The sequence below is a fragment of the Nicotiana tomentosiformis genome, chromosome 8 (genome assembly GCF_000390325.3).
Source record: "Nicotiana tomentosiformis chromosome 8, ASM39032v3, whole genome shotgun sequence".
NCBI lineage: Eukaryota > Viridiplantae > Streptophyta > Magnoliopsida > Solanales > Solanaceae > Nicotiana > Nicotiana tomentosiformis.
Genome location: NC_090819.1, coordinates 58,190,094 through 58,215,065, shown reverse-complemented (window position 1 = coordinate 58,215,065; position 24,972 = coordinate 58,190,094). Strand labels below are relative to the sequence as shown.

Sequence of the window (24,972 nt, the reverse complement as noted above, 5' to 3'; positions counted from 1 at the left end):
GGTATTAGAGCTTCGGCGCCGTAAACCAATGAGAAAGGGGTGGCTCCGATACTGGACTTTGAGGTCGTACGGTATGCCCATAGGACTTCGGGCAAGATTTCTTTTCATTTTTCGTTGGCGTTGGTCAATCTCTTTCTAAGGTTCTGGAGTATGGTTTTGTTTGTGGATTCCGCTTTCCCATTCCCACTAGGGTGATAGGGCGTCGACAGGATTCTTTTGATCTTATGATCTTCGAAAAACTTGCTTACTTTGCTGCCGACGAATTGCTTCCCATTGTCACACATGATCTCTACCGGCATTACGAACCGACATATTATGTGGTCCCAGATGAAATCAATGACTTCCTTCTCCCTGACTTTTTCAAATACCTGTGCTTCCACCTATTTAGAAAAATAGTCAGTTATAAATAATATAAATTGAGCCTTACCGGGTGCCCATGGAAGGGGGACGACGATGTCCATCCCCTATTTCATGAATGGCTAGGGTGACAAGACTGAATGTGGCAGCTCCCCGAGCTGATGAATCATCGGAGCATGCCTTTGACATCCATCGTATTTTCGTACAAACTCCTTTGCGTCTTTTCCCATGTCGATCAATAGTAGCCGGCTCTGATTATTTTCTGAACTAGTGATTCAGCGCCGAATGATTTTAATAGGTGCCTTCGTGGATTTCCCTCATAACGTACTCGGTGTCTCCTAGTCCTAGACATATTGTGAGTGGTCCATCAAACATTCTCCGGAACAATGTACCGTCTTCGGGCAGGCTAAACCGGGCTGCCTCCGTACGCAGAGTCCTCGATTCCTTAGGATCTGAGGGTAATTTTTCGATCTTGAGATATTCTATATATTTATTTCTCCAGTCCCAAGTTAGGCTTGTTGAGTTTATTTTGACGTGACCTTCTTCCACTACGGATCTCATGAGTTGCACGACCGCCCCCGAGTTGAACTCATCGTCATCGACCGACGATCCCAAGTTAGCAAGGGCATCGACCTTGCTGTTTTGATATTGAGGCACGTGTTGTAGAGTCCATTATTTGAATCGATGTAATGTTATCTGCATTTTATCCAGGTACCTTTGCATTCGTTCCTCTCTGACATCGAAGGTCCCATTAACTTGGTTCACCATAAGGAGGAAATCGCACTTAGCTTCGATCACCTCTGCCCCCAAGCTTTTAGCCAGCTCGAGACCTGCAATCATGGCCTCATACTCGACTTCGTTGTTAGTTTATTTTATAGTCCTAATCTATTGTCTAACTATATTACGTGCGGGCAATTTCAATACAATTCCAAGTTCGGACCTCTTCACGTTCGAGGCGCCGTCCGTAAAGAGGGTCCAGATTCTCGAAGAGGTCCCCGAGTTCAATAACAACTCTCTTTCGACCTCGGGTATTAAGGCTGGTGTAAAGTCTGCCAAACTTTAAGACTTAATAGCTATCTGAGGCCGATATTCGATGTCGTACCTACTGATCTCTACGGCTCATTTGGCCAACCATCCCGAGAGCTCGGTTTTACATTCCTCAATGGGTAAGTGGATACGACACATATAGGGTGACATTGGAAGTACGGTTTAGCTTCCTAGAGGCGTTTAATAAAGCGAGCGCCAACTTTTCTAGGTAAGGGTACCTAGTTTCGGCCTCGCCAAGGGTCCTATTAACATAGTAAATTGGAAATTGCGTACCTTTCTCCTCCCGGACTAGGACTCCACTTACCGCTATTTTCGATACTGCCAAGTATAGGTATAGTTGTTCGTATGTCTTCAGCGTGTGAAGTAGCGACGGGCTTGATAGATATCGCTTAAGCTCCTCCAAGGCTCGTTGGCACTCTGGGGTGCATAAGAAGTTATTCTTTTTCTTCAAAAGTGAGAAAAAACGGTGGCTCTTGTCGAATGACCTCAAGATAAATCGTCCCAAGGCGCCTATACGTCCGGTTAACCTTTGCACGACCTTCACGTTGTCCACAATAGTGATATCTTCGATGGCCTTGATCTTATCGGGGTTGATCTCGATCCCCCGGTTGAATACCATGAATCCGAGGAATTTACCGGACCCAACTCCAAATGCACATTTCTCTGGGGTCAGCTTCATATTGTATTTCTTTAATATGCTGAAGGTTTCCTGTAAATGTTTCAAATGATCCTCTACTCGTAGGGACTTAACAAACATATCGTCAATGTAAACCTCCATTGATTTTCCTATTTGTTCTTCGAACATCCGATTTACTAGGTTTTGGTAAGTGGCGTGGGGCCGCCGACATTTTTTAGTCCGAACGACATCACGTTATAGCAGTAGGTGTCGTACTTGGTGACGAAGGAATTTTTTTCCTGATCACTCGGGTCCATCCGAATTTGATTGTACCTGGAATAGGCGTCGAGAAAACTGAGCATCTCGTGGTCGGCCGTCGCATCGATCATGCGATCGATGTTAGTCAAAGGAAAAGAGTCCTTGGGACACTCCTTATTCAGATCTTTATAATCCACACACATTCTTAATTTGTTCCCTTTTTTGGGGACTACTACTACATTTGCTAGCTAGTCCGGGTATTTTACTTCCCGGATAGATCCTATTTTAAGGAGTTTAGATACCTGGTCCTTGATGAAAGCATGTTTGACCTCGGACTGGGGTCTCCTCTTCTGCTTGACCGGATGGAACTTCGGGTCCCAGCTTAGCCTGTGAGTGGTTATTTCCAGCGGGATCTGTGTCATATCAAGGTGGGACCAAGCGAAACAATCTTTGTTAGCTATAAGAAATTGAATGAGTTTTTTTCTGAGCTCGGGATTCAACCCTGTGCCCAGGTATACCTTTCAATCGGTCAAGTGTTTGATCAATACGACTTGCTCCAGCTCCTCGACCGTCAATTTGGTAGCGTCGGAATCATCGGGAGCTACGAAAGACCTGGGAACCCCGTAGTCGTCGTCCTCGCCCATCACCTACTTCTTCGGTTGGGACGGAGTCGGTGTCAGTATTTGCTATTTGGTTTCTCCCTTGGTGACTGGACCCAGCTCCTTCGGTGTCGAAAGTGTAGATATCGGGACCACTTCATCGATTGCGAATTTTTTGCGGCCGATTGTTCTCCGTAAACTGTTTTTATTCCTCCAGTGTCAGGAACTTCAACACCTGGTGTAGAGTCGAGGGTATCGCCCTCATGTTGTGAATCCATGATCTCCCGAACAAAGCATTGTACCTCATGTCCCATCCGATCACATAGAACTTTATTTCTGAACGGTCCCGGCGATGTTTACCTGTAATGTTATTTCTCCTTTAGTGGTCTCACATGCCATGTTGAACCCGTTTAGGACTCGGACTGCGGGCACAATCTGATCTTGCAGGCCGAGTTGTTCCACGACCCTCGATCTGATGATGTTGGCCGAGTTACCTGGATCAATTAATACACACTTAACTCGAGATTTATTTATAAGTACTGATATTACCAGTTCATCATTGTGGGGATGCACGATCCCTTCAGCGTTGAAGGACAAGGTTCCATCTAGCACATAATCCCGAGTTCGTTTTTTCCTTGTGATATATACTTTGGTGTGCTTCAGCATCGGCCCCTAGGGAACATCGACCCCACCGATGATCATGTTGATGATGTGCTTAGGTTCCTCCTGTTTGGTATGTTTACCAGAATCTCTATTTCTAAAGTGGTTCTTGGCTCGGTCGCTCAGGAACTCTCGGAGATGCCCATTATTGAATAGCCGGGCTACTTCCATTCTCAATTGTCGGCAATCTTCTATCTTGTGACCGTGAGTGCCATGATATTTGCATATTAGGTTAGGATCCCTTTGGGCTGGATCAGACTGTAAAGGTCGAGGCCATTTGGTGTCTCTGATACGTCCAATTGCGGATACGATGGCGTCGACGTCGACGTTAAAGTTGTACTCCGATAGTCTTGGCATTTCTTTCGGCCCGATGGGCCTGTCCAAACTATTTTTGCTCATGAGTCCCCGGTTGTTTTGACCTCGGTCACTTCTTCTTTCACTTTTCGCAAGGTTCCACCCAGATCCACCACCTATTCGGTCTCCATTGTATGGATGAAACCGATCCCTGTTCGACCGTGGTTCACGATCAATGTCTCTCCTGACTTTGTCAACTGATCTGACGGAATAAATGGACCCGGAAGGGGCCCCGAGTTGATCATCTTCGACCTTGATTTTTGATTGATACCGATTATGCACGTCGGCCCAAGTGACAACCGGGTATTCCACCAGATTTTGCTTCAACTGCTGTGAAGACATCGAGCTTCGAGCATTGAGTCCCTGGGTGAAGGCCTGAACGACCCAATCGTCCGAGACCGGAGGCAATTCCATCCGTTCCATTTGGAACCGGTACACGAATTCCCTGTTATCCCTCTGCTTCACTTTGAAAAGGTCTGACTTCCTGGTTTCGACCTTAATAGCCCCGACGTGTGCTTTTACGAATGAATTTGCAACCATAGCAAACGAGTCAATAAAATTAGGAGGTAGGTTGTGATACCATATCATAGCTCCCTTGGATAGAGTTTCCCCGAACTTTTTCAGCAGGATAGATTCGATCTCGTCATCTTCCAAGTCGTTCCCTTTGATGGCGCATGTATAGGAGGTCACATGCTCATTTGGGTCGGTCGTTCCATTGTACTTAGGAATTTTGGGCATGCGGAACTTTTTCGGGATCGACTTTGGCGCTGCGCTTAGAGGAAAAGGTTTTTGAACAAACTTCTTAGAATCCAGGCCCTTCAATATCGGAGGTGCTCCTGGGATTCGGTCGACCCCGAAATTGTAGGTTTTCACCTTTTTGTCATTGGCTTCGATTTTCTTCTCCCCCGATTCTATCCGTTTTGTCAATTCCTCGAGCATTTTTATGATCTCGGGGTTAGTCCCGATTCATTTTCATTCGGCCTCTCCATGATTGGTTCATTTCTGCGGGTGACTTCCCGGGATGGCTCGGGCTCAACTCTGCTCGGCGCTCAGCTTTGGTTTTGCAACTGGGCTAGCGCCGCCTGTTGAGCCTGTAACATTTCGAAGATTACTCGCAAGTTGATCCCATCGTTTTCACCGTCGTGCATATTCTGGGCAATTGATCGGACTTCTCTGTGTACGCTGTTCTCGGGACCTGTAGGCAAATTTATATTGATGGACACATGCGAACTGGCGTCGATGGGATCCGCTACCGGGACTACGCCGAGATCGACTCGGGGCACCTCGTTATCGGGTGTTGTATTATTGTTTTCGCCATGGTGGCTAGACTCCGTATCCGTGTTTAGAGGGGCAGACTGTGGGTTTGACATTTTGATTTTAACCTGGAATCAAAGACACTTCAAAGAATAAGTGTAAAATAGGGTGTGTTACGGGAATTTGTATCAAATTGCCGCTATTATCCTTAGCCCCACGGTGGGCACTAAACTGTTTACCCTCAAAATCGGATAACAATTAAATTTGTAAGTGGTTTTAAGGATGCGCGGATTAACTTGACATAAAGCGATAAATTAAGTTGTTATTGGGTAAATAAAGATAAGATAAATACCACACAAGTTGGATAATTTCAGCCTTGATGAAATAATTGCCCTCGAGTCGGGCTCACCACGACCGATGTCGATAAACAGAAAAACAAGAGCTTAAAGACAGAGAAAATAATAATGTATTGCTTTTGAGTACGTGTTACAATGTGTCAAATGAATTATTAGACCCCATTTATATAGTAGGAGAGTCCTATTTTAGGTATAACTCTATAAAAGGTAAAAAATCTTCTGATTCGCTGATTGCCGGTTCCTTATCGATAAGTGCCCAGATTTCCGCCATAACATTCGGCTGGTCACGGATATTTCGGCCTTCTATTGGCTATGATAGATTGTATGACGATGTTCATCAAAGTCGTTCGAGGCTAGGACCGATTCCGGGATCATGGTCTCGATATCCTCGAAAGCAGGCATCATGCTCCCGGGTTCTAGTCCGGTGGGACTTTGACTCGATTTCGGTCCCTTATTGCCATATCTCGAGCCATGCTTATCTTGTCGAAAGTTAGGGTACACCATGAGCTTGATTTTACCCGTATACAGCTTCCTTGATAAAGAGAAATATATCATGCATAAAGTTTGTTGTAATATCCAAAATATGGTACTAATCCTCTATTTATGTTGCATGAAATAATAAAATTAGCAGAAAAGTCACCAAATCACTACTTGTAATCATGTCTTGGACTAGAAGGAAGCTAAAGATCGAAAGTTCATAGTTGATATCATATATAAATCAACAATGGAGAAAATGAAAAAAGAACAAAGTATTCACTTCATCAAGAAAGTAGCATAGACTACTTGCCAAGTTGAAAACCAAAATCCTCAAGTGTACAATTGACTTGCCAAAGAAAAATAACTATAAATACATATATTTTGAGCTTCTTAGAGGGGGGAGTTAGCGGAGAATTAAAGGAGAAATTCTTAGTTACAGTAGTAACAAAATCAACTTTATCTCTAGACTCTCTTTCCTATTTCAAAGTTGTAATATCAGTGTTGTCCTATTTTTTTATTTTCTTGTCTGTGAGGTTTTACTTAAGCCTACTACTTATATATAGTAATATTTTCTCCATGTGTTAAAGTTTGTTCCGTTCGATAATTATCGTATGAACTTTGACAAGTTATTATAATGATATTCATGTTTCAATTGGTGCTTGATCTGAAATTTTATATTTATATATGTCGAAAGGTCAGGTTCTTGAGTAATAAATATTGTCATATCTATCTATTTTATTTCTTAACATATTTTGTATTAATCCTTGCATTCGAAAGAAGCAAAGAATAATACGGACAATTAAGGAATATAATATTTAGGTGATACAACATCTTCAAGATCTTGACTATTCTAATACGCGAGAGTAGAAATATTTGAAAGAAGTTTTTACTATGCAAAACGAGATTTTCTTTGTTAAATTACTAGTCAATTAACAAATATAATCTAGAAGTATTTTGTTAATAGATTACTTCAGACTAAAAATATATTTGTATTAGAAATAAATAAATATTACTTTAGAATCTCTTAAAACAAGAATGCCATATTATTAAGGTCACATTGAGAATTTTACGTATCTTATTTATTTAATATATTTTCTTATGGTTCTTCTTATTTCGAGAAATCTAATTTTAATACACTATAACTGATATTTACTAATTTGATTCTCTCAAATACTAAGTCAAGGTAATATAAATCTTTAGAATAGAATATTCAATCTTTGCGTGATGATACTTTACTTTACTATAATTTGATAGAGTACGATAAATTTTTATATGCCAAATACTCGTCATTCCTCCTTCCTCAAACAGCAATACTACTCCAAAAATTAGCTTAGTGTCGTTCGCTATTCATAATTGTTCTCGGAATAGTTCTTAACTTTTGCTTCCAACATTAATAATCTTAAATATATTTATTCTCAAATGAGATCTTTTAATTTATAACACTTTCATAAAATTTTCAAATAATGGGACTATATTGGAATTGTTATTGTATGTAGAATTAGTTTCAAATTTAACTAAATTAATTCCTACAAAAACTGACAAGTAAATTGTGACATGAATAATTCTCATAGTTACATAAGATTGAGAATTAATTAAATGTAATTTCTCGTCAAGTGACAAGTAATCTTAAATATTTATAAATGTGAAAAGATTTATTGCAAAAATTGAATGATCTTCCTTTTAATTAAGTATTTCTAATTCAAGCTAAAAAAAATGAACAATAACTTTGACGGAAAATGTTAATGACTAACAACTTATTTGGATTTTTGTTACATGTCGTTTCATAATGTATCTTATTGTATTATACTGCATTGTATTGTATTGTTTGATGGATACAATGTTTGGATAGTTTGTATTGTTTGCCGTTGTTTCATGATGTCATGCACCAACAATATGAATAATAAACTTGCAATATTACAAAGAAAAAAGGATACAAAATAGAATTATTATATAAAAAGTGGAATAAATGATAAAATATGATTATTTAATAATAAGGAAGGGACAAGATGAGAGAAAAAAGCAAGAAAATAATGGTGCCACACCAAATTCATCGTTCCATAAAGTGACACTTTTCGTTATTGAATTTAACGATACGATACGATAAAATTTAAGTAATAATTAAAATAAATATTTTATTTAAAAAATAATACGATGCAATAGAATATGTAACAACCATCCAAACAAGCCTTAACTAACAAATGTAAATTTTGGACACAAGATGCTTAAGAAAAAAGAAAATCCTTTCACTCTACATAAACGACAAACTCTGACAAAAGGTTAAAGTGCGCAAAACGACGAAGCATAATAACGACGTCGTCCACATATTTTCAGTAACTAAACGATATCGTTTACTAGTGTTACCCGAAAAACACAACTTACCTATGTACCTTCAATCTTCGAAGCTACAAGGTAAGGTCGCCGACCTTTCGCTCCTTCCTTCCATTTTCGCTCAAAATAGTTTTGTTTATTTTCTCTTTCTTTTCGCCCAAGCAAACTACAAATCTAGATATTCAAAGAGTTGAAATTCTCACAAACTATATAACTATTTTTCTTTATTAATTTAGATGTTGAATTTCAGTAGCAATTGAATATCATCTCCGTCTGAACGTCGTCGTCTCGTGACCTGCTGTGTTCTGCTTTGTTTCCTTCTCCGTAACCTCTGTAGCGTTTACTTCTTCCGAGACGACGACAAAGACGACTACGTTTAATCAATGAAAGGTAGAATCTGTTAAAGCTTGGTTAGACTATTTTTCTTTTTTTCTTTAAACAGTTTTTTCTTTCACTGTTTAGATCTGTATCTGATATGTTTCGATTTGCTTTGTTCCGGGTAGATCGGGTTGGATCTTGTTTTTTCTTCTTTTCTGAAATTAATTTGTGGTAAATATTTTTACGATATATTTTTGCTAATTTATGAGATTTTTGGAACTTTTTGCTTGCTACCTTATTTACGATGAATTGATTTGAATTTTTACTGAATTTTGTGCAGCATTTTATGATAATTTCATTTAATTTTTGCTGGACTTTTATTTGGTACATAATTATGATATATTTGCCGTTGTATAACATGGATTTAATAGGCTGACATGTTCCCATTTTTTTAAGTTCTCAAATTTGCCCTTTAAGTTACCTTTGTCATTTTAGTACTATAGCTTATATTTTTACATTTAAGCCAAGTGGTTACATGAGGGAACTTCTTTATGTTATATGAGCAAAGGTAGACAGAAAAAAGAGCTGAAAATCTTTTCTAGAGAGGCATCCGACTAAATTTAGGACGGGTGAAAGGCAAAAATGTCCATATTTTTAATGTGCTGGCACTGTTATTTAGTGAACTTAAAAATGATAGCTTTGCTAACCTACTAAAACCATGGACTAGGTTGGCAAAAACATATATATGTAAATACACACATGTATATAAAATAAGGGCGACGCTAGCGCAGCTCGGCCATCCCATAGGGTACTTACTACAATAGCTGTTAACTGTCCGGTCGAGGCTTTGGATTAGAACCTTGGTCGTTTGCACTCTTAATCGTGGTGTCACCAACCGATAGGATACACCCTTTGGCGGGACTTACTTATACTACATATATTCTGCGTATACACTATTCTCCATGGACTCCACTTGTGGGATTACACTGGGTCTGTTCTTGTTGTTGTTTTCTTAATAACATGTTACGTATATTATATATGTAGTGTTCGGTCCATTTTTTGTGATTATGTGTATGCTTATTTTAAGGTCAATTCAAGATAAGGTCCGTTGAAACCAAAAAGGAAAAACCATGAAAAGGCAATGTAGCTGTTTTCCAGTTGTTCATTCACTGCCTAATATTAACTGAAGTTTAAGTCGTAATGAGAGATTTGAGAGTAATGCTAATGCTTATCTTGAATTTTTGTTTGAAAGATAGTGATAGACCATTTTGTTATTTCTGTTTTCTTTATTTATTGGTTTATAATATTTGGAAATTTTAGTTCAGCATTTATTTTTGTATTTTTTAAATCGTTAATATTGACGAAGTTATGTTTTCAGCGGAGGTGAATTAGATTAGCTTTCTAAGTTTACCTTTGTGCAAAGGAAATTCGTTGACTTGACATACCAGCATTATGGAGACAACGAGCCTCTGCCGAGATGGCCACTTATTGCAGAATATGGTAGGTTTCTCAAAGTTAGCTATATTCCATATGCATTATTAAAATTTTTTTTACTGGTATTTCACTTGCGGGAAGTAAATAAATGAGGTACTTGAGTTATATGCATTAGCATTACAGAGTGGAAATACCTCTATTTCTTCGAAAAGGAGTGAAATTTACTTTTATTGCTAGAGTTCAGGATTTTCTGTTATTCAGTTGGTGTTAGATTATTTGAGCTACGTAGTTTATGAACTATGCTATGTTCCATTATGGTGAGTGTCGTGTAGTTCATATGAAGAGATATCTCGTCTTTTCTATTTTTAATGAATGACTCCCTAATTGCTTTTGTTTTTCCTGCCAGGTTTTGCATTTCATTCTCCTTAATGTGGCTTCTCCGGAATTTGTTATGGCAGACTTGCGTGATACTAGTCTAGGATATAGTCTTTCTGTTAAAAATTTGTAAATAGTAGTTGCCTGTAGATAAATGGAGTCAAGCTGGGTTAAAGTGTTAGATAATGGCCGTAGGACTGCTGCAGACAACTCAAATAGTGAAGTGGCATCTCAGTGTGTGGCACGTATAGTTGGAGCCCGCAGTGAGAAGCTTGAGGAGCTAATATTTCAACTAAACTGTAGCTCTTTCTATAACAAGCTTGGGAAGAGAAAAAGGACTGTTGGCTGTGAGTCTAATTGCAGATCACATCTCAGGAAATTGATACCTAAGAACTACTCAAATTTCATGAAAAGTGGACTGCCACAACGTGTTTTGTTTCATCAAAATGGTGAATGGAATGATTTCCCTGAAGATATTATTCGTTTAGTTAAAGAAGACTTCCGTGCAAAGAAGGCTGTGATTGAGGTGAATTGTGGTTGCTTTCATGTAATCCTTGATATTCTGTATATGATTCAGGTAGATCTGATAACTGGTTTAGAGAAACCTATCGCCTGGATAGATGAAGCAGGTGGCTGTTTCTTCCCCGAGTTATGTCTCGTCAGTTGTAAAATGCATGACAACTTTGACATCCAGTCACAGAGAACTGATGATTTCAGCACTGCTGAGCCGGATAGGGCAACTAAAATCAAGTTGCATCTTGAAATAGACTTTCATGGACCGAATAATTGCAATTTGGAAGAATGCGTGGAGGAGTCAAATGTCAGTTATAAAAAGACTAAAGTCAATCCTTTTAAAGATAATCAAGAATTTGCTGATGATAAAATTTCTGATGCAAAAATGGAAATAGTTGTAGACAATCAACAGAATCAGGAAATTCTGTCTCCTAAATTAGAAGATGCACTAAAGTTGGTGGATGCAGAATCTGTTAAAAATATGTTTGTTAAGGGAGTAAATGGCATCTATAAAGTGGATATAGTCAAAGTAAGTCAATGTTCAAGTAAATATTTGAGAAGTCGCCTGGAACTGTTTGAGAAGCTGGTTGAGATAACCCAAAATTATCGTGGAAATTCCAATGTTCGGTATGCTTGGCTTGCCGCTTCCAAAGAGCTTGTATGTACAATTATGAATTATGGCCTTATGCATGGGTCATCTGGACAGAATACTAATCTTGGAGTAGGAGTGCACCTCATTGCACAGGACCGTGCCTCTAAAAGGTTGGATATACTTCGTAATATAATGTCATTTTTATTGATGATTTCATTATTGTTTGGAGTTACAATATCATGATCTTAGGTTGGTTTTAAAATTCATGCAGTAGCTTAATGGAGGTCATTAATCTTTGTGATTATATAGTTCCAAATTAGTTTACGGACTTCCAGGAGATTAAAAGGGAAAAAAAGAGCCTTGCAACTTAAAGATAACAATGCTGTTTTCAAACACTTATTTTGGTGTGATTATAGTATCATCTCTGGATATTTAATAAGACACCCCCTCCCCCAAACACACACACCAAATCCCCAAACCCAAAAGAAGAAAGAAAAATGGCCCTTTATTCACTGATATCTTTCAGGACAATCTAACTTCAGCAATTTTTGCTTTTCTTTTTTCTTTGTCTTTATCAGTGCCGCTAGTTGTGATGTTGACGAAAATGGCGTTCGTTACATGGTTCTTTGTCGTGTCATTTTGGGCAATGAAGAACTTTTGCATTTTGGTACTAAACAATCTCATCCGAGTGATGAGAAATATGATAGTGGTGTTGATGATTTGGAGAATCCTACGTATTATACTGTTTGGAATATGAATATGAATACACACATATATCCGGAGTATGTTGTGAGCTTCAGGATGTCTTCAGGAGCACAAGGTGTCTATTTATCTCCTTTTCCATACATTTTAATGTCACAATATCATGAATGGTATAGAATATAAAAATGCATTGATTATACACCTTTCCTTAAAGAGAAACTGCACCATTTCCTGTGTTATTTTGAGTTGTGTGGTACTTCTAACTTTAAAGTAACAAAGAGTTTTGGCTGTCGTTTTAGCTGTGAAATCTCTCAGAAGTATCTATTAATTCTAGTTTGGGACCTATTTCCCTTTTAAAAGATTTGCTTTATAGAAATTACTATACTTGACCACATAACATAATAAAATTGGATTATCGCACTGCTTTGGCCATCATGTTATGGGTTTCTCTAATTTTTCTATCGTAAATATAAGATAAAGATGGAATTTTGAGATATTTGCTCATTGAGAAAAGATTCAACACAAGTTGTCTTAGGTGTTGGATCCTTGTAAAGATTATCATCAGGTGGAGCTCCGTCATTTATTATTTGGAAATAACTCTTTAGCTTTTTTAACAATTATCAGGTGGTGTTTCTCACCTTTAAAGTTGTAGGAAGATGGTCACTATGATAATGACATAAGTTTCTTAACTTTGCTATGTGATTGTTCAATTTCTAGTGGCACCCGGTGAAGGATCTAGATTCTAAACCATTGAGGCTCTGAATGTCATCGTTGTGATGTTAAATTGCTGAATTGCTTTGAATTACATGTCAATGATATTTTATGGGCTCTTCAGGACTTAAACTTGATATCTTTTAAGTATCATGATGCACTATTTTAATACGTAGAAACTATTTCATTATGGTGAAGGTCCACAAGTAGTCAGCTTATCATAATTCAAAAAGACATTAACTTGCAATCATAACTATTCGCGGCTTAAGGGTATTTAAAGTAAAAAGAGAAGAGGTTGTTACACTTCTTTACAACATACTTTTTGCTTTATTCATCCGAGAAAAAGAAAGAAAGAAATAGTAGTCATAACACAATCTTATGTTGGTTTTAATGCGCCAATCAGTAATTATGCTTGTCAAATTACACTATTACTACTGTGTGATGGTTGACGTTCGGATTGAGTAATTTTCAGGTTCAAATAATCGTACGTTGGTAGAGTTTGTTTAGCTAATCTATTTTCAAAAGTGGCTCTGAGTTTGCATTTTATTTCCCAGGAGCTCCAATAAGGGAAGAAAGTAGGCTTGATGTCTCCGGAGTTACTTCTCAGGGATCTGAGGAGCAGTTGGACTTGAATAAATTGCCTACGGAATTGGTAATCTTTCATTTGACTTACCCCTCACCCCACCCCATCCCTATAGCAGAAAAACAAAGAAAGAAAACTGAGAAATTGTCTTTGCTATTAGTCTTTGCTAATATTATAAGGCGAACAGAGATTATTTGGAGGGAAAAGTAGCTACTACGAGTCCTATTTCCCTTACTACACCAATGTGGAGCAACACAAAGTGCTTCTGCTGGCACAAGTTGATAACATCCAGTGGATTCCTTATGTGCTTTCCTCTTCAGAAATTGAGCTTTAACTTGAGATTGTATTTCTCTGCTTCGGGTCTGCACAAGAAGTTGCAATATGAGGTTTGACAAGATTTCCTGCAGCGCAGATTGTTGCCTATATATGAATATTCATAGACAGTCAGACCTTCCCAACTTGAATGAGGTGGACTAAAGTTAGCTTCTCAGAGAATATATGGATTCTAAAATTTGATCATTAAGAGAACTGAAATGGTTGAATATCAAGCATGGTTGCACTTGATCTCCTCGCTTACGGTGATCTTACTATAGGAAGAAAGAGAATGATCTAGTTTCCTGTTTCCCTCTTTAAGTTGTTTCCTAGATCTGGATTAATAAACGATTTGTAGTTTCCAGTGAAGGAGTGTTCTCAAGTTTTAGCTAAAGGAGCATCTGGTATGAAGATATCTTGACAAAATAGGAAGCGAACTGGGTGATAAATTTTTTCTTTTGGCTTCTGACATACATTGATGTGACACATGTTAATGAAATTGCTGATGCAATTGCTTTAGAGAGCACATCTACGTATATAAACTATTAGGCGGATAGGCAAAGTTGCCTTTTTTATTATTTGAACTGTTTAACTCTTAACGAATGGCCGAGTCTAAAGAAATTTTCTAATCTTAGCCTCTCTCTCCATTCTTCTAGTGTTGGATTTTTTTTTGGAAAAGTTCTCTTTTTTGCTCGATTTTGTTTGTTCTTTAAAGAATTTTATTGTTCACGTGCAACATTTAGAAAGCATGTGAATTTCCTTGTGTTTTAACCTAACCTTCTGAATAAGTTTATGTCCTTGTTTAACATTTCCGGTTTTATTCGGTTAGCAGAATTGTCAGCAATATCAGTTTGTAAACAACCTACAGCAATCCCATGATGCTGGTATAAGTACAAATAAAGCTCCCAAATCTCCCTGGATGCCTTTCTCTATGTTATTTGGAGCTATTTCAGCTAAAGTTGCTCCTAAAGATATGAAATTGGTTCATGCACACTATGATTTGTTCAGGGTATGTTGTGTTGACAGTTGTGTCTAACAATTTTCATTGTGTTGACAGTTGTGTCTAACAATTTTCATTTAAAACATTCTTCCTGCTCCCTAAATTTCTCTCGTTTTGTTTTTTGCTTAGAGCAAGAAAATTACACGGAATGATTTCATTAAAAAGTTGAGATTGATAGTGGGTGATCAGGTACTGAAGTCTACCGTGACCAATCTCCAATGCAAGGTATGCTAAGAATGTGCTTCTATCCATATATAATTTGGTACCTTAGGCTGGATGTTTGTTGACAAAAACACGTCTTGAATTGATACATTGATTTTGAGTTTAATAGAAGTGGGAACAATGGTTGCTATACATTGATTTTGAGTTTAATAGAAGTGGGAACAATGGTTGCTCTTAGCTTAGGTGGCTTGTGTATTTGCTTATGTTGTATTTCTTTTTTGGTGCAAGATTCTATCCTCTAGTTCAAAGTCTATCGAGACTTCGCTGTTTTCTCTTTATGGCTGATCTGATTGTTTATGTTAGTGGTGGTACTAACTTTTTAAAATACACCTGTTGTGGCAAAATTATTATATTGGTGTCCCTTATTTTTTAGATTTTTTTCTTCTAAGAAGTGAATCTTTGATAGTGATGTGATACTTCTAATGGGAATGTTCGTAAGTACCGAGCGCATTTACAGTGAAGGCATTATGAAATTCCTATGTGTTTTTTTTATCAGCAGGGATGCAACAAGAGGACTACGAAAAATCCTTTAGTGTTATTACTACTTTCCCACTCTGCATTAATGGATGAAATTATCTTAAAATCATAGTAAGAATGTGGTCATTTCAAAACCTTTAATAAGTTAGAATATAAACGCTACATTACATAGACGTTATCACTTTGATTACATTGTCGCTCAGCTGTTTGAATTGTCCGGCAGGACATGCAATGTAACTGGTGTCAGTAGTAGTAGAAGAAACATTTTCTTTTGAATGATGATCGACCCTAATCTCCCCTTAACAAGCGAGGTCATGTAAAATTTGTACATCTTAAATCCCCCCCTTTTCATACTCTTCTTTTCAGCCACTTGAGGTTATCTTGGACATCTTTTTCCAGATATGTTACTGGAAGAAATAATTTGTGCTGCTCTTCCTCTCCCTAAATAATTGTCCTGCACCGTCATTTAAATTAAAATACTACTTTCCTGTTGTGTCTTTCAAAAAGGGATCCACATTATATTGCTTTCCTCCACCAACTATTACTTTATTGCTTGGCACTATATAAGAAGTCAATTTGATTTTTTTTCTCGAAACCAAAAACTCGTAAATGAGTTCTTTAAGGTGCCATATGGTTCCAACTCCTCTTACTGGGCCATATGGGAGTACTCAAATAAATTTGGCTTAGAGGGGTGTCTTTCCCATTTCTTTTCTTTTGACAATAATAGATATGAAGTTTGATTTAAAAAGTTGTAATAGAAAATTCCAATCAAAGGACGGCAGTGCCAAGCATTTTTTTGAGTCATATGCTGGGAGAATATGGGAATTTTTATCTTGTTTACGTGACAGCTATTTCTAATGAAATGGATTAAAAATAGCTGATACAAGTCAATATGTAAAGTAAATCTTTTTCTGTTTTATTTTTGTTTCCCACCCAGTGTTCGATACCCGCTCTGGGCTTGAGTAATCCGGATATCCGCCGCTTAAGGCCCATTAAAAGGGTAAGGCATATCTTTAGTTACACTGACAATAGGAAAAAAATTCAAGGTTGGGACATTTGTTTCTCTTGTATCGTGGATTTTGTAGGGAATGCAGGCATGTGAAATTCTCTAAAACGGTTCACTCCCATCTTTTCCATGCATTCATTATATCAGTTTTTGATTCAAGAATAGAGTAGATCTGTTTTTACTGTACCACGAAAACAAGATTAGATCTTGGTAGGATTCATAAAAATTAATTGAGTGGGGTTAGGTGCAATTTTGGCTCCAAGTATACATTTATTTAACCTAGGGGAGGGCTGCATATTTTTAATTTTTTATTATACTAGAGGAGATAGTAAATGTGTTTTACGTTTTACAATCAAATCTCAAATTGGACTTTCTCAGAGGTATGGGTGAAATGTGTGAGGTCCCGAATCCACGAACCTCTTCGTTAAAAGCATCTTCTTAAGGAAGATCAGTCACACATACAACCTTCTATCACTTACGATTTGTTGCAATTTTCATCTTTTTACCGATGGCTGATGGGTGAGGTGATGAGGCCTGGGTTTATTTTGTTCTCGGCATGTTATTATTAATATATTCTTGATGAAAATTTTGTATTAATATATATTTTCTAGTTTTATCTTTTTTGTTGTCTTCTCTGTTGTCTCTTTTGGCTTCTTTCATGTGGTGGGATTTATTTAAGATACTGTTGGTAGATATATGGATATGCAGTTCGTAGCTGCAGGCTACTGAATGGAATTGTATAGAAATGGTGATTTTAGGTCTGAAAAACCTATCCTTGTGTTTGCAGCCGTCTTCAGCATCAGTGTGCTCTTCAAGTGTGCCAAGCGGAGCTTAATTGTTGAGGCTGGTGCCAGAATGGTGGTTTGCTGCTTGGTGGTCAACAGCTCTACCTTTAACGATCATGCAAGCTCTAGTTTTTTTTTTTTTTTTTTCCTTTTGTTGGTAGTTAATGTAGGTTGAATTTCTTCGACTCTTTTGTGACTATGAGCACTGGTGTCAGAACTTGCCCCTTTTGTTCTTTTATATGCGCCTTGCATTCTCTCCTATCTGTGATGGCAATAATTGATGTATGGCAGAAGTTCAGAGTTTTTGACCATTATCATCCTTGTATCATTAAACTTTCATTACATCCTCATAATCTTTAACTGCATGAAACATCCTTCAAGTTTTCCAATGCTAAACCAAAAACATCCCTCCGTATTCCATTTCTAAATATCGCCATCTCTCACATGCACTTTATCTTTTTCTTTAAAAAGTTCCCATCCTCCTGAAAGTTTTAATTTATGATGGCTAGCTTTCTCGGACGCGTTCACCGGCCATACCTATGTATCAGATTAGGTGAAGACTTGGTTGTTTCCAACATAGCCACTCGCTTTTGCTGTTCTCTGTCCAAGCACCCAACAGCGAAAGTGACGATTTGCTTTTGAGTTCTGACTTGGACCATAATTAGTAGTACTAAATTTTCACGTGTACATTTCTTTTTAAGGTTCAAAGTCTTGCTGTTGGATTCATCTTCTGGAAAAGATATTTCAGTACATGCAACGGAATGACGAGTCTTTTTCTTCGACGGCTATCACTAGTTCCCTACTTCCGGAAATAGCTTATGTTTTTTTTTTTTTTTTTTTTAAATCCTTTTTGCACTTCAGGTGGAAGAAACTGATCTCATGCCGGATTTCAAGATGACATGTTAGAAAATCCGGAGAAGGGAGGGCCTTTTTCGCTGGTTTAATGTTGTGAAGTCAGTTTTTTTCCATCTTTAATGTTGTGAAAGATAAAGTACATGTAAGAGAAGAAGGCAGTTAGTAATGTATGTAAAATTTGATGGAGGGACGGTTTTTTGGTTTGGTTTGGAAAACTTTAGGGATGTTCCATGTTAAATGGTATATTATGAGGATGTAACGAAAGATTAGGTGATACAACAAAGATGATATTGGTCAAAAACTCGCAGAAGTTACAAGAGCAAAAGATTGGTTTTAGCGGGGACGACGTGGCCGATTTCTTCCTCCCCCCAATCCCCCGGCGTAATTATCTCCTCTTCCCTAGCCTTGAAGAGAATAAAATTTATATACATAAAGGCATTGTATTATAATCACTTTTAAGCTCAAGGTGCAATTGGTCATTCGCGATTTGCGATGTGTGACCTGAGTTGCCTAAGACTCTTGTTTTACTTGCAGTATAACGTTCTTGTACTTTACTTCCCTCTTTAAAAAACTCTTGAACATACATTGATGTGACGCGTATTTTCGGGCCAACTTCCGAAATGAATGATACTAATAGTGGGGGTCACGTAGTTTGAACGAATATGTTTCAAATTTCGTCTGAACCACACATTTTTTCAGGGCAAAATTTCTGGACAATGAATCGGTCTTGTCCAAGCGAAGCCAAAACCTTTCTTACAGTTCATATAAAGAATGTGGACAACACCCAAGTTGATGCCCCTCAAGGACTAAGTTCCTATTATATCATATATTGATACAAAAAAATAAAAAGGGGAAAAGGTGAGGGAAATAGTTACAATTAAATGCATACATACTGTGACTCTGCTATGAGGAGGGAGAAGATACATCAGGGCTGCTTGACGGGTCCCAACCGGGTGGTTTGATGTCTGGCCAATCACCTCTGCAGCCCAACCTGATGTATAAACTCTTTTTTCCTTCAGAATAGAAGAAAACAAAATAACAAATCACATGACAAGCTTGTACAAACTTCCAATTCATGTCAAGGCAAAGGGGCTCTTTCTTTGTAATGCTAGACCATTAGCGTATGATTCTCATATTAGCTGTATATATATATGTATTACCATGTACATTATGAACAGTGTTATGGAAGGAAATATAAAAAAAGTTTACTCAACATACTGATAATAATGCTAAGCACATGTTTAACTCATTACACTTGCGCAAGCTCCTTTACCATCTATGTTATATAATTTTTTCTTTCTTTTTCTGCCTTTTGGAAAGAGAATAAGCCTATCCACAATAAATTCAAAGTTCATAACAACTAGGTGTAGGAAGCATGGTTATGAAATGCAGTGTACCTGGAAGGTCTTTATCTGCCAAAATTAAGCACTTAAGTGCACTAAGCACAGCCTGAGCTACTGACTTTGAATAGTTAGGGTCCCAACCTCCGAGCTTTACTACCACTTCAGCATTAGGATAACCTCGACCACTATCTTGCATGTTCCTTTTTGCTTCCTCTTTTGCAGATTCTTCATCTGCAGTTGATATCAGACAAAGACCAGCTTAAAATACATAACAAGACTTATCTTAGATGAAAGACCAGCTTAAGAAACAGAACACATTTCCCATTATAATTTAGAGGTGCACTCGGTAATTGTACATAGGAGAAATTTATTTATATCTCAGTTTCTATTTTGTTCTCAAGTTCATATCTCGGTCAGGAATTGTATAGTTTCTACAATAGACAGATGTTTTTAGCAATCGCAAGACTCGAAAGGGAGTCAGATAAAGAAATATGCAACTTATTTCTGTTTAAGAAAAGATTTCTAGAGGTAGACTAGTTTTTGTTATTTTTCTCCTTTCATTTGTAGTCTACAGGGAACACTCATGACGACTTATGTCTCTAAAGTAAGTTGAACATGTGCATGCCGATCTTGGCTTGTCAACTAAGAAAACTCATAGCGAGATAAACTTTAATCTTAGTTCATCATTTCACAGGATTTGATTCGAAGCAGCATTCACTCCATATATCATTTAAAGAGAGAGAAGTAGACACTAAAATTCATATTGCAGTCAAAGAAAGAGTTACTTTCCACATAGCTTGTTAGGGGACACAGCTTAAACAAACAAGTCCACGGTTCAATGTGACTTGTGACCAACAAAATGGTATAGTTTTGCGTGTCAAATAAGCCAACATACTATGAAACCAAGTAACAACTTTCAGCAATCGTAGAAAAGCCACGTTTTACGATGTACAATTAAGTTCTCAATTCCTGCTTCCCTCCTCCCCCCACACCCTAGAAAATAAATGCCGTTTTAATAAATATGTATTGTGACACTCCTAGACTATCTAAATAAAGAGAATGGAAACTCATGGATAGACAGAAAATAGCAATATATAACAATGGAGTGGCTTGTAAAACATACAATACATCCAAATGAAGGGGAGAGAGAGTTTAGTTTCCTAACCTGTGGCTTCAGATAGGGAAAGCCAGACTGTGAATCCAGCAAAAAGATGCCTCCATTGGTTTGCTCTTCCAGCGGCACCTCTCTTCCCTCCCAAGGTTGCAATAACAGCACGGGCATGGCTAAAACAAGAATCAAATATAATATATTTCTACTTCTCAATACCAAGTGAAACGAGAAAGGCATACAAGACAAAGTGAATACCTACTGAGACTCTCTAGTATAACACTTTCTGCTTCTGCTACAGCATCAGACCCCTCCTCATTTACCCCTGGAATGGGTTAGGAAACAATTGAATAAAGAGGAAAAAAGGATCTTTGGGTGAAGGGAGGCAAAGGGATACTATGCCTTTGAATGCATGAGAAACGAGTGTTGCGTGTATGACATCTTCATGATACAAAGCAAATTAAATGTTTCCATAGATTTGCATGCCCCAGTATTTTCTTTATCTCTCTTCCCTAGTTATTCGGTTTATCCATGTTCAATCACGATAGTTCTGATCTTCCTTGTAAACACTTTTTTTTTTCTATTGCTTTTCCTTGTAAATTTATTACTTATCGATAGCTATCTCCTTCTGCAAAGAGAAAAAACGGATGTAACTCACATGAATCAATTGGTTGCTTGGCATATACTTCTAGCAGCTCCATAGTACTAAGAGGGGTGTACCTAACCACCATAAGAGTTGAACAAAGTTTTTAGAAGATGATGTTGAATGTGGAAATGATATAATTTAGCTTAAAAGGATGATCGGAAGAAGGAAATGCAACCAATCCAACTCTTTTGTTAAGTGAAAAAATTGATAATTAAAGAAAACCACTATACAGGCTAGTTAATATGATTCATGCACACCTTTCCGCCTATGTTTGGTGAAAGAGGACCAATATATCACATATAAACACATAGCGGGTGCAACATATTTAGAAAATGGAATTAAGGTGAAGTATCTACTTTTTGGGGAGAGGTATATCTTTGAAGGTTTGTTTTTTACAAGTTCTTCCAAATTTGACGATAAAATATTAACAAAAGAAAGGGCAGGCAGTAGATGCCAGCGCCTGCACCCCCTGGCTCCCTCACAGCATGTTGCATTAGCTTTTACTCATTAAAGTGAGGAACATACATACCCTAGTCCAACAGCCAGTTCTCGAGCAATCCTCTGGTTGATTTCAGTCGATTCCCCAACTAAGTATATTGAAGTTCCTCTAAGGAGTTGTGTAATTCCAGCACTTAGGGACTCCCAAGACTCCACAATGTCAGGCCATTTCAACTCAGAGTTTTGCTTCTTCAAGCTAATTACTAATTGATCGTCGTCTATGTACCTGGCACGTAACAATTTATTTCAGCAAATGTTTGCGCAAGGATATAACATGTGTAGTAAGATTTTGTTTGTGTTTTACCATATTGTCTCTGCAGGCTTTATCTTCTCATACAGAGTGCTGGTTTCCATGAGAGTCCGAATAATTCCAGATTGCTCTACTCTAATTGCTAAAGAACTTTCATTTGCATCTACATATATCTCCTTAGGAGTTACATCTCCCTGCCCAAGTTCTAATCTCAACTCCACCTCAGAAGAGCCATCACAAAACTGCAATAAGTTTCACAATTGGGTCGGTAAAGAGAAGCTAATTCATTCTGAAGTTCAGAGGGAGCTGACACTACCTTAAGGGGTCGTTTGGTTCGAATACAAGGATAAGTAGTATGTGGACTATAATATGGAGATCATTTCTTATGGGATATTTTCAAAGAAAATGAAAAACAAATCTGAAGAGTGAAAGGTAATTGTTGTCCTTTTTTATTTTAACCCATGTATTACCAATACCCTTATTCTTAGTCCACATTCTACCCTGCATAAAACAATACATAGAGTCTTATGCGGAGAAGAAAACAAGTAACCAAACAATGTATTAATTAGTCCTAAAATGTATGCGGCAAAATAAATATGCTTATTTCACCAACCAAACAGCCTCTAAGAGTTTACTACCAAATGCGAAGAACATAATCATAGTTACTAGTATGCTGTTGGATAAATCCTGTATTTAAGTATTTTACACGTTAGCATGTAAATTATAAAGCCAATCAACTCAGTAAAAGTATCAATATAATTTTCACATATGAATGTGATAATGCATTTTCTAGGGTTTGCGCCTAAACTTCATTTTCTATTCATTTCTTGTTGTGTGGTGTGTGATGTTGATATTCTTCTGCCAGCCGTTATTCTTCCCTGATAAAGATACACATTAACAATTAGACTTAGGATGTATTTCTGGACTACTCTGTATTTGATTGAAAACAATGGAAAGTTGGACATGTTCTTTGGACCAACTACAGCAACATAGTCTGCTTATGAATTTCTCAAATGGGTCGATGACTAGAGTATACATGCACTTAATGAACACAAAGTTACCTCGTACTGAGTGTTATTTGTGGAAGCAGTAGGAAGATTGCTGCAGTGAAGGGCATTGAGTTTCTTGAAGTTGCTGTAACTTAAACGAGGAATTGCTGAATAAAAGCTTGCAGTTGCTGGGAATGTAGGTTTTGAAGAACAAGAAAAACTCTTTGGAAATGATAGTGAAACTTTAATGGGATTTGGAGAAAGAAAACAGAGAGCTGCTGAAGAAGAAGCCATGTTTGCTTCTGCGGAAATGGAGAAGATAAGAAATTTAGGATTTTTTTGAGAATTTACTGAAAGCTCCCGTTAGTTTGATTAAAGTGTGCTTACTTCCGTTTTAATTTCCTTTTTTTTGGGTTTCCCCCTCAATGTCCTGATTTTGGGCACGACTAATCCAAATTTGCATTAGGAAATTTTACTTTACCAGATAAAGTGCTCTTTAGCAAAGGCGGTTATATTCTCAAGACTCAAACCCAAATATCTAGTTAAGGATGAAGAGATCCCACAACCGTTTTTGGACGTGGTTACACCCTTAGTGAATTACAATTTAATTATATTATTTCAAATGTAACTCAAACCCGTATTAAGGGAAAATGAAACATTAATATACTTAAGGGAGAAGAGGATTTAAATTCTTAAGTATCTGGTACTTCTACCTTGCTCTGTTTCTTGAAACACAATCATATTAAGCCATAAGGAGATAGTGATTTAATAATGCTCTATTGGCATTTCCATTTTAGTTTCTATTGGATCCTCATTATATTCTGATGTAAGGTATAAAGGAAAGCACGTGGATGAAAACAGACACAAAATTTCTTTGATTGGCCACGAGTTCATTGGGAAAAAAGACCTTACCTTTGTAAACACAAACTATTGTCACCGGGTACTAGTACCTGGTAAAATTAATTAAGGTACGCCCAAGTTATTCGAACACTATCACTATAAACAAATATAACTATTTTCATAAAAGAGGATTTCAATCGAGAATTCAAAAGATGTAATCTAGATTTTCAAGAGAATGCTATATTCCTTCCAAGAGCTAAGGAAATGGTCAAGTGGAGAACAATGAGAAAAATGGTTACTTCCCCTTGTTACTATATACATGCACTATTTGACAACATTCATTATAGTATTGAGGAGCCCAGTACATGTTTTCCTCTTCACTCTCGACGCAAGATAGGTGAACTTGCTATCCTTCACCGTGGCCGTCGTGGGCAGAGGAAGACCGACGAAGAACTCTAGTAGGTACTGGTAGCGGAGATATGAGTGGACAAAGAATGTAATTAGTTCCTATAGTTGCTAAATCACCGTCGGGGGCTTCAGCTAGGGGTAGTGGGCATAACTCAACTCCAGAGGTAATTTCAGAGGAATTTCAGAAAGTGGTGGAGATAGAAAATGCAGAGACAAGTGAATTAGATCTAATTGACAATAATTTTCCTCCAATTGCTGCAAATCACCATTAGGGATTTTGGCTAGGACAAATAGTAGTAATCTAACTCCGAAAAGGAACAAGCAGAAGCAACATGGGAGTACGGCAAAGGGGAACACATGATTGTAGAGTTTAGCTTCAGCTGTAGTTTTAAGTACATTAGAGAATACAAACCAGGTTGATAAGGAGAAGCGCGAACCGTGGGGTGATGTGATAGAAGATACTCAAAAGGTAAATACTCAAAACACTAATACTGATGGTAATGCATATGCAAAATTATTTTGGGGAAAATAGGATGGCTTCAAGGGGTATGAGTTTGAACATTGGGGCTACTATCATTCAGGAATGAGTCAATATGATTAAACTGTGTTATGAGAATGTAGAGGCATGGAACAAAAATGGAGAAAAGTAATTATTCTTTATATAGTAGGAAATACCCCTTCAATTGGTACTATAGAGAG

The 24,972-nt window shown here is 37.5% G+C and overlaps 3 protein-coding genes across 4 annotated transcripts; 1 reads left to right on the top strand and 2 right to left on the bottom strand.

Annotated features, from left to right (window-relative positions):
* Window positions 1–3,549: 3,549 nt before the first annotated feature.
* On the bottom strand, window positions 3,550–4,431 carry LOC138897521 (uncharacterized). The gene has a single exon (XM_070183498.1). The coding sequence runs from the start codon at window positions 4,429–4,431 to the stop codon at window positions 3,550–3,552; it is 882 nt and encodes a 293-aa protein (XP_070039599.1).
* A 3,837-nt stretch (window positions 4,432–8,268) lies between these two features.
* Window positions 8,269–17,650, top strand: LOC104093238 (inactive poly [ADP-ribose] polymerase RCD1-like). Of its 2 annotated transcripts, XM_009598965.4 has the most exons (8): window positions 8,293–8,696; window positions 10,003–10,124; window positions 10,465–11,708; window positions 12,117–12,358; window positions 13,506–13,603; window positions 14,679–14,855; window positions 14,976–15,071; window positions 17,339–17,650. In XM_009598965.4, exons 3-8 carry the CDS (start codon window positions 10,588–10,590, stop codon window positions 17,384–17,386), a joined length of 1,782 nt encoding a protein of 593 aa, XP_009597260.1. In that variant the 5' UTR covers window positions 8,293–8,696; window positions 10,003–10,124; window positions 10,465–10,587; the 3' UTR covers window positions 17,387–17,650. The 2 variants fall into 2 exon arrangements, with proteins under 2 accessions (XP_070038467.1, XP_009597260.1); XM_070182366.1 differs by lacking the exons at window positions 14,679–14,855; window positions 14,976–15,071; window positions 17,339–17,650 and adding an exon at window positions 13,695–14,480 and having other exon boundaries at window positions 8,269–8,696.
* Window positions 17,651–18,897: 1,247 nt separating this feature from the next.
* On the bottom strand, window positions 18,898–23,361 carry LOC104093239 (probable inactive shikimate kinase like 2, chloroplastic). The gene is made up of 8 exons (XM_009598966.4): window positions 23,098–23,361; window positions 22,091–22,278; window positions 21,818–22,012; window positions 21,301–21,362; window positions 20,901–20,967; window positions 20,700–20,818; window positions 19,589–19,765; window positions 18,898–19,204 (listed from the first exon to the last, which is right to left on the bottom strand). Exons 1-8 carry the CDS (start codon window positions 23,317–23,319, stop codon window positions 19,095–19,097), a joined length of 1,140 nt encoding a protein of 379 aa, XP_009597261.1. The 5' UTR covers window positions 23,320–23,361; the 3' UTR covers window positions 18,898–19,094.
* Between the last annotated feature and the right edge of the window lie 1,611 nt (window positions 23,362–24,972).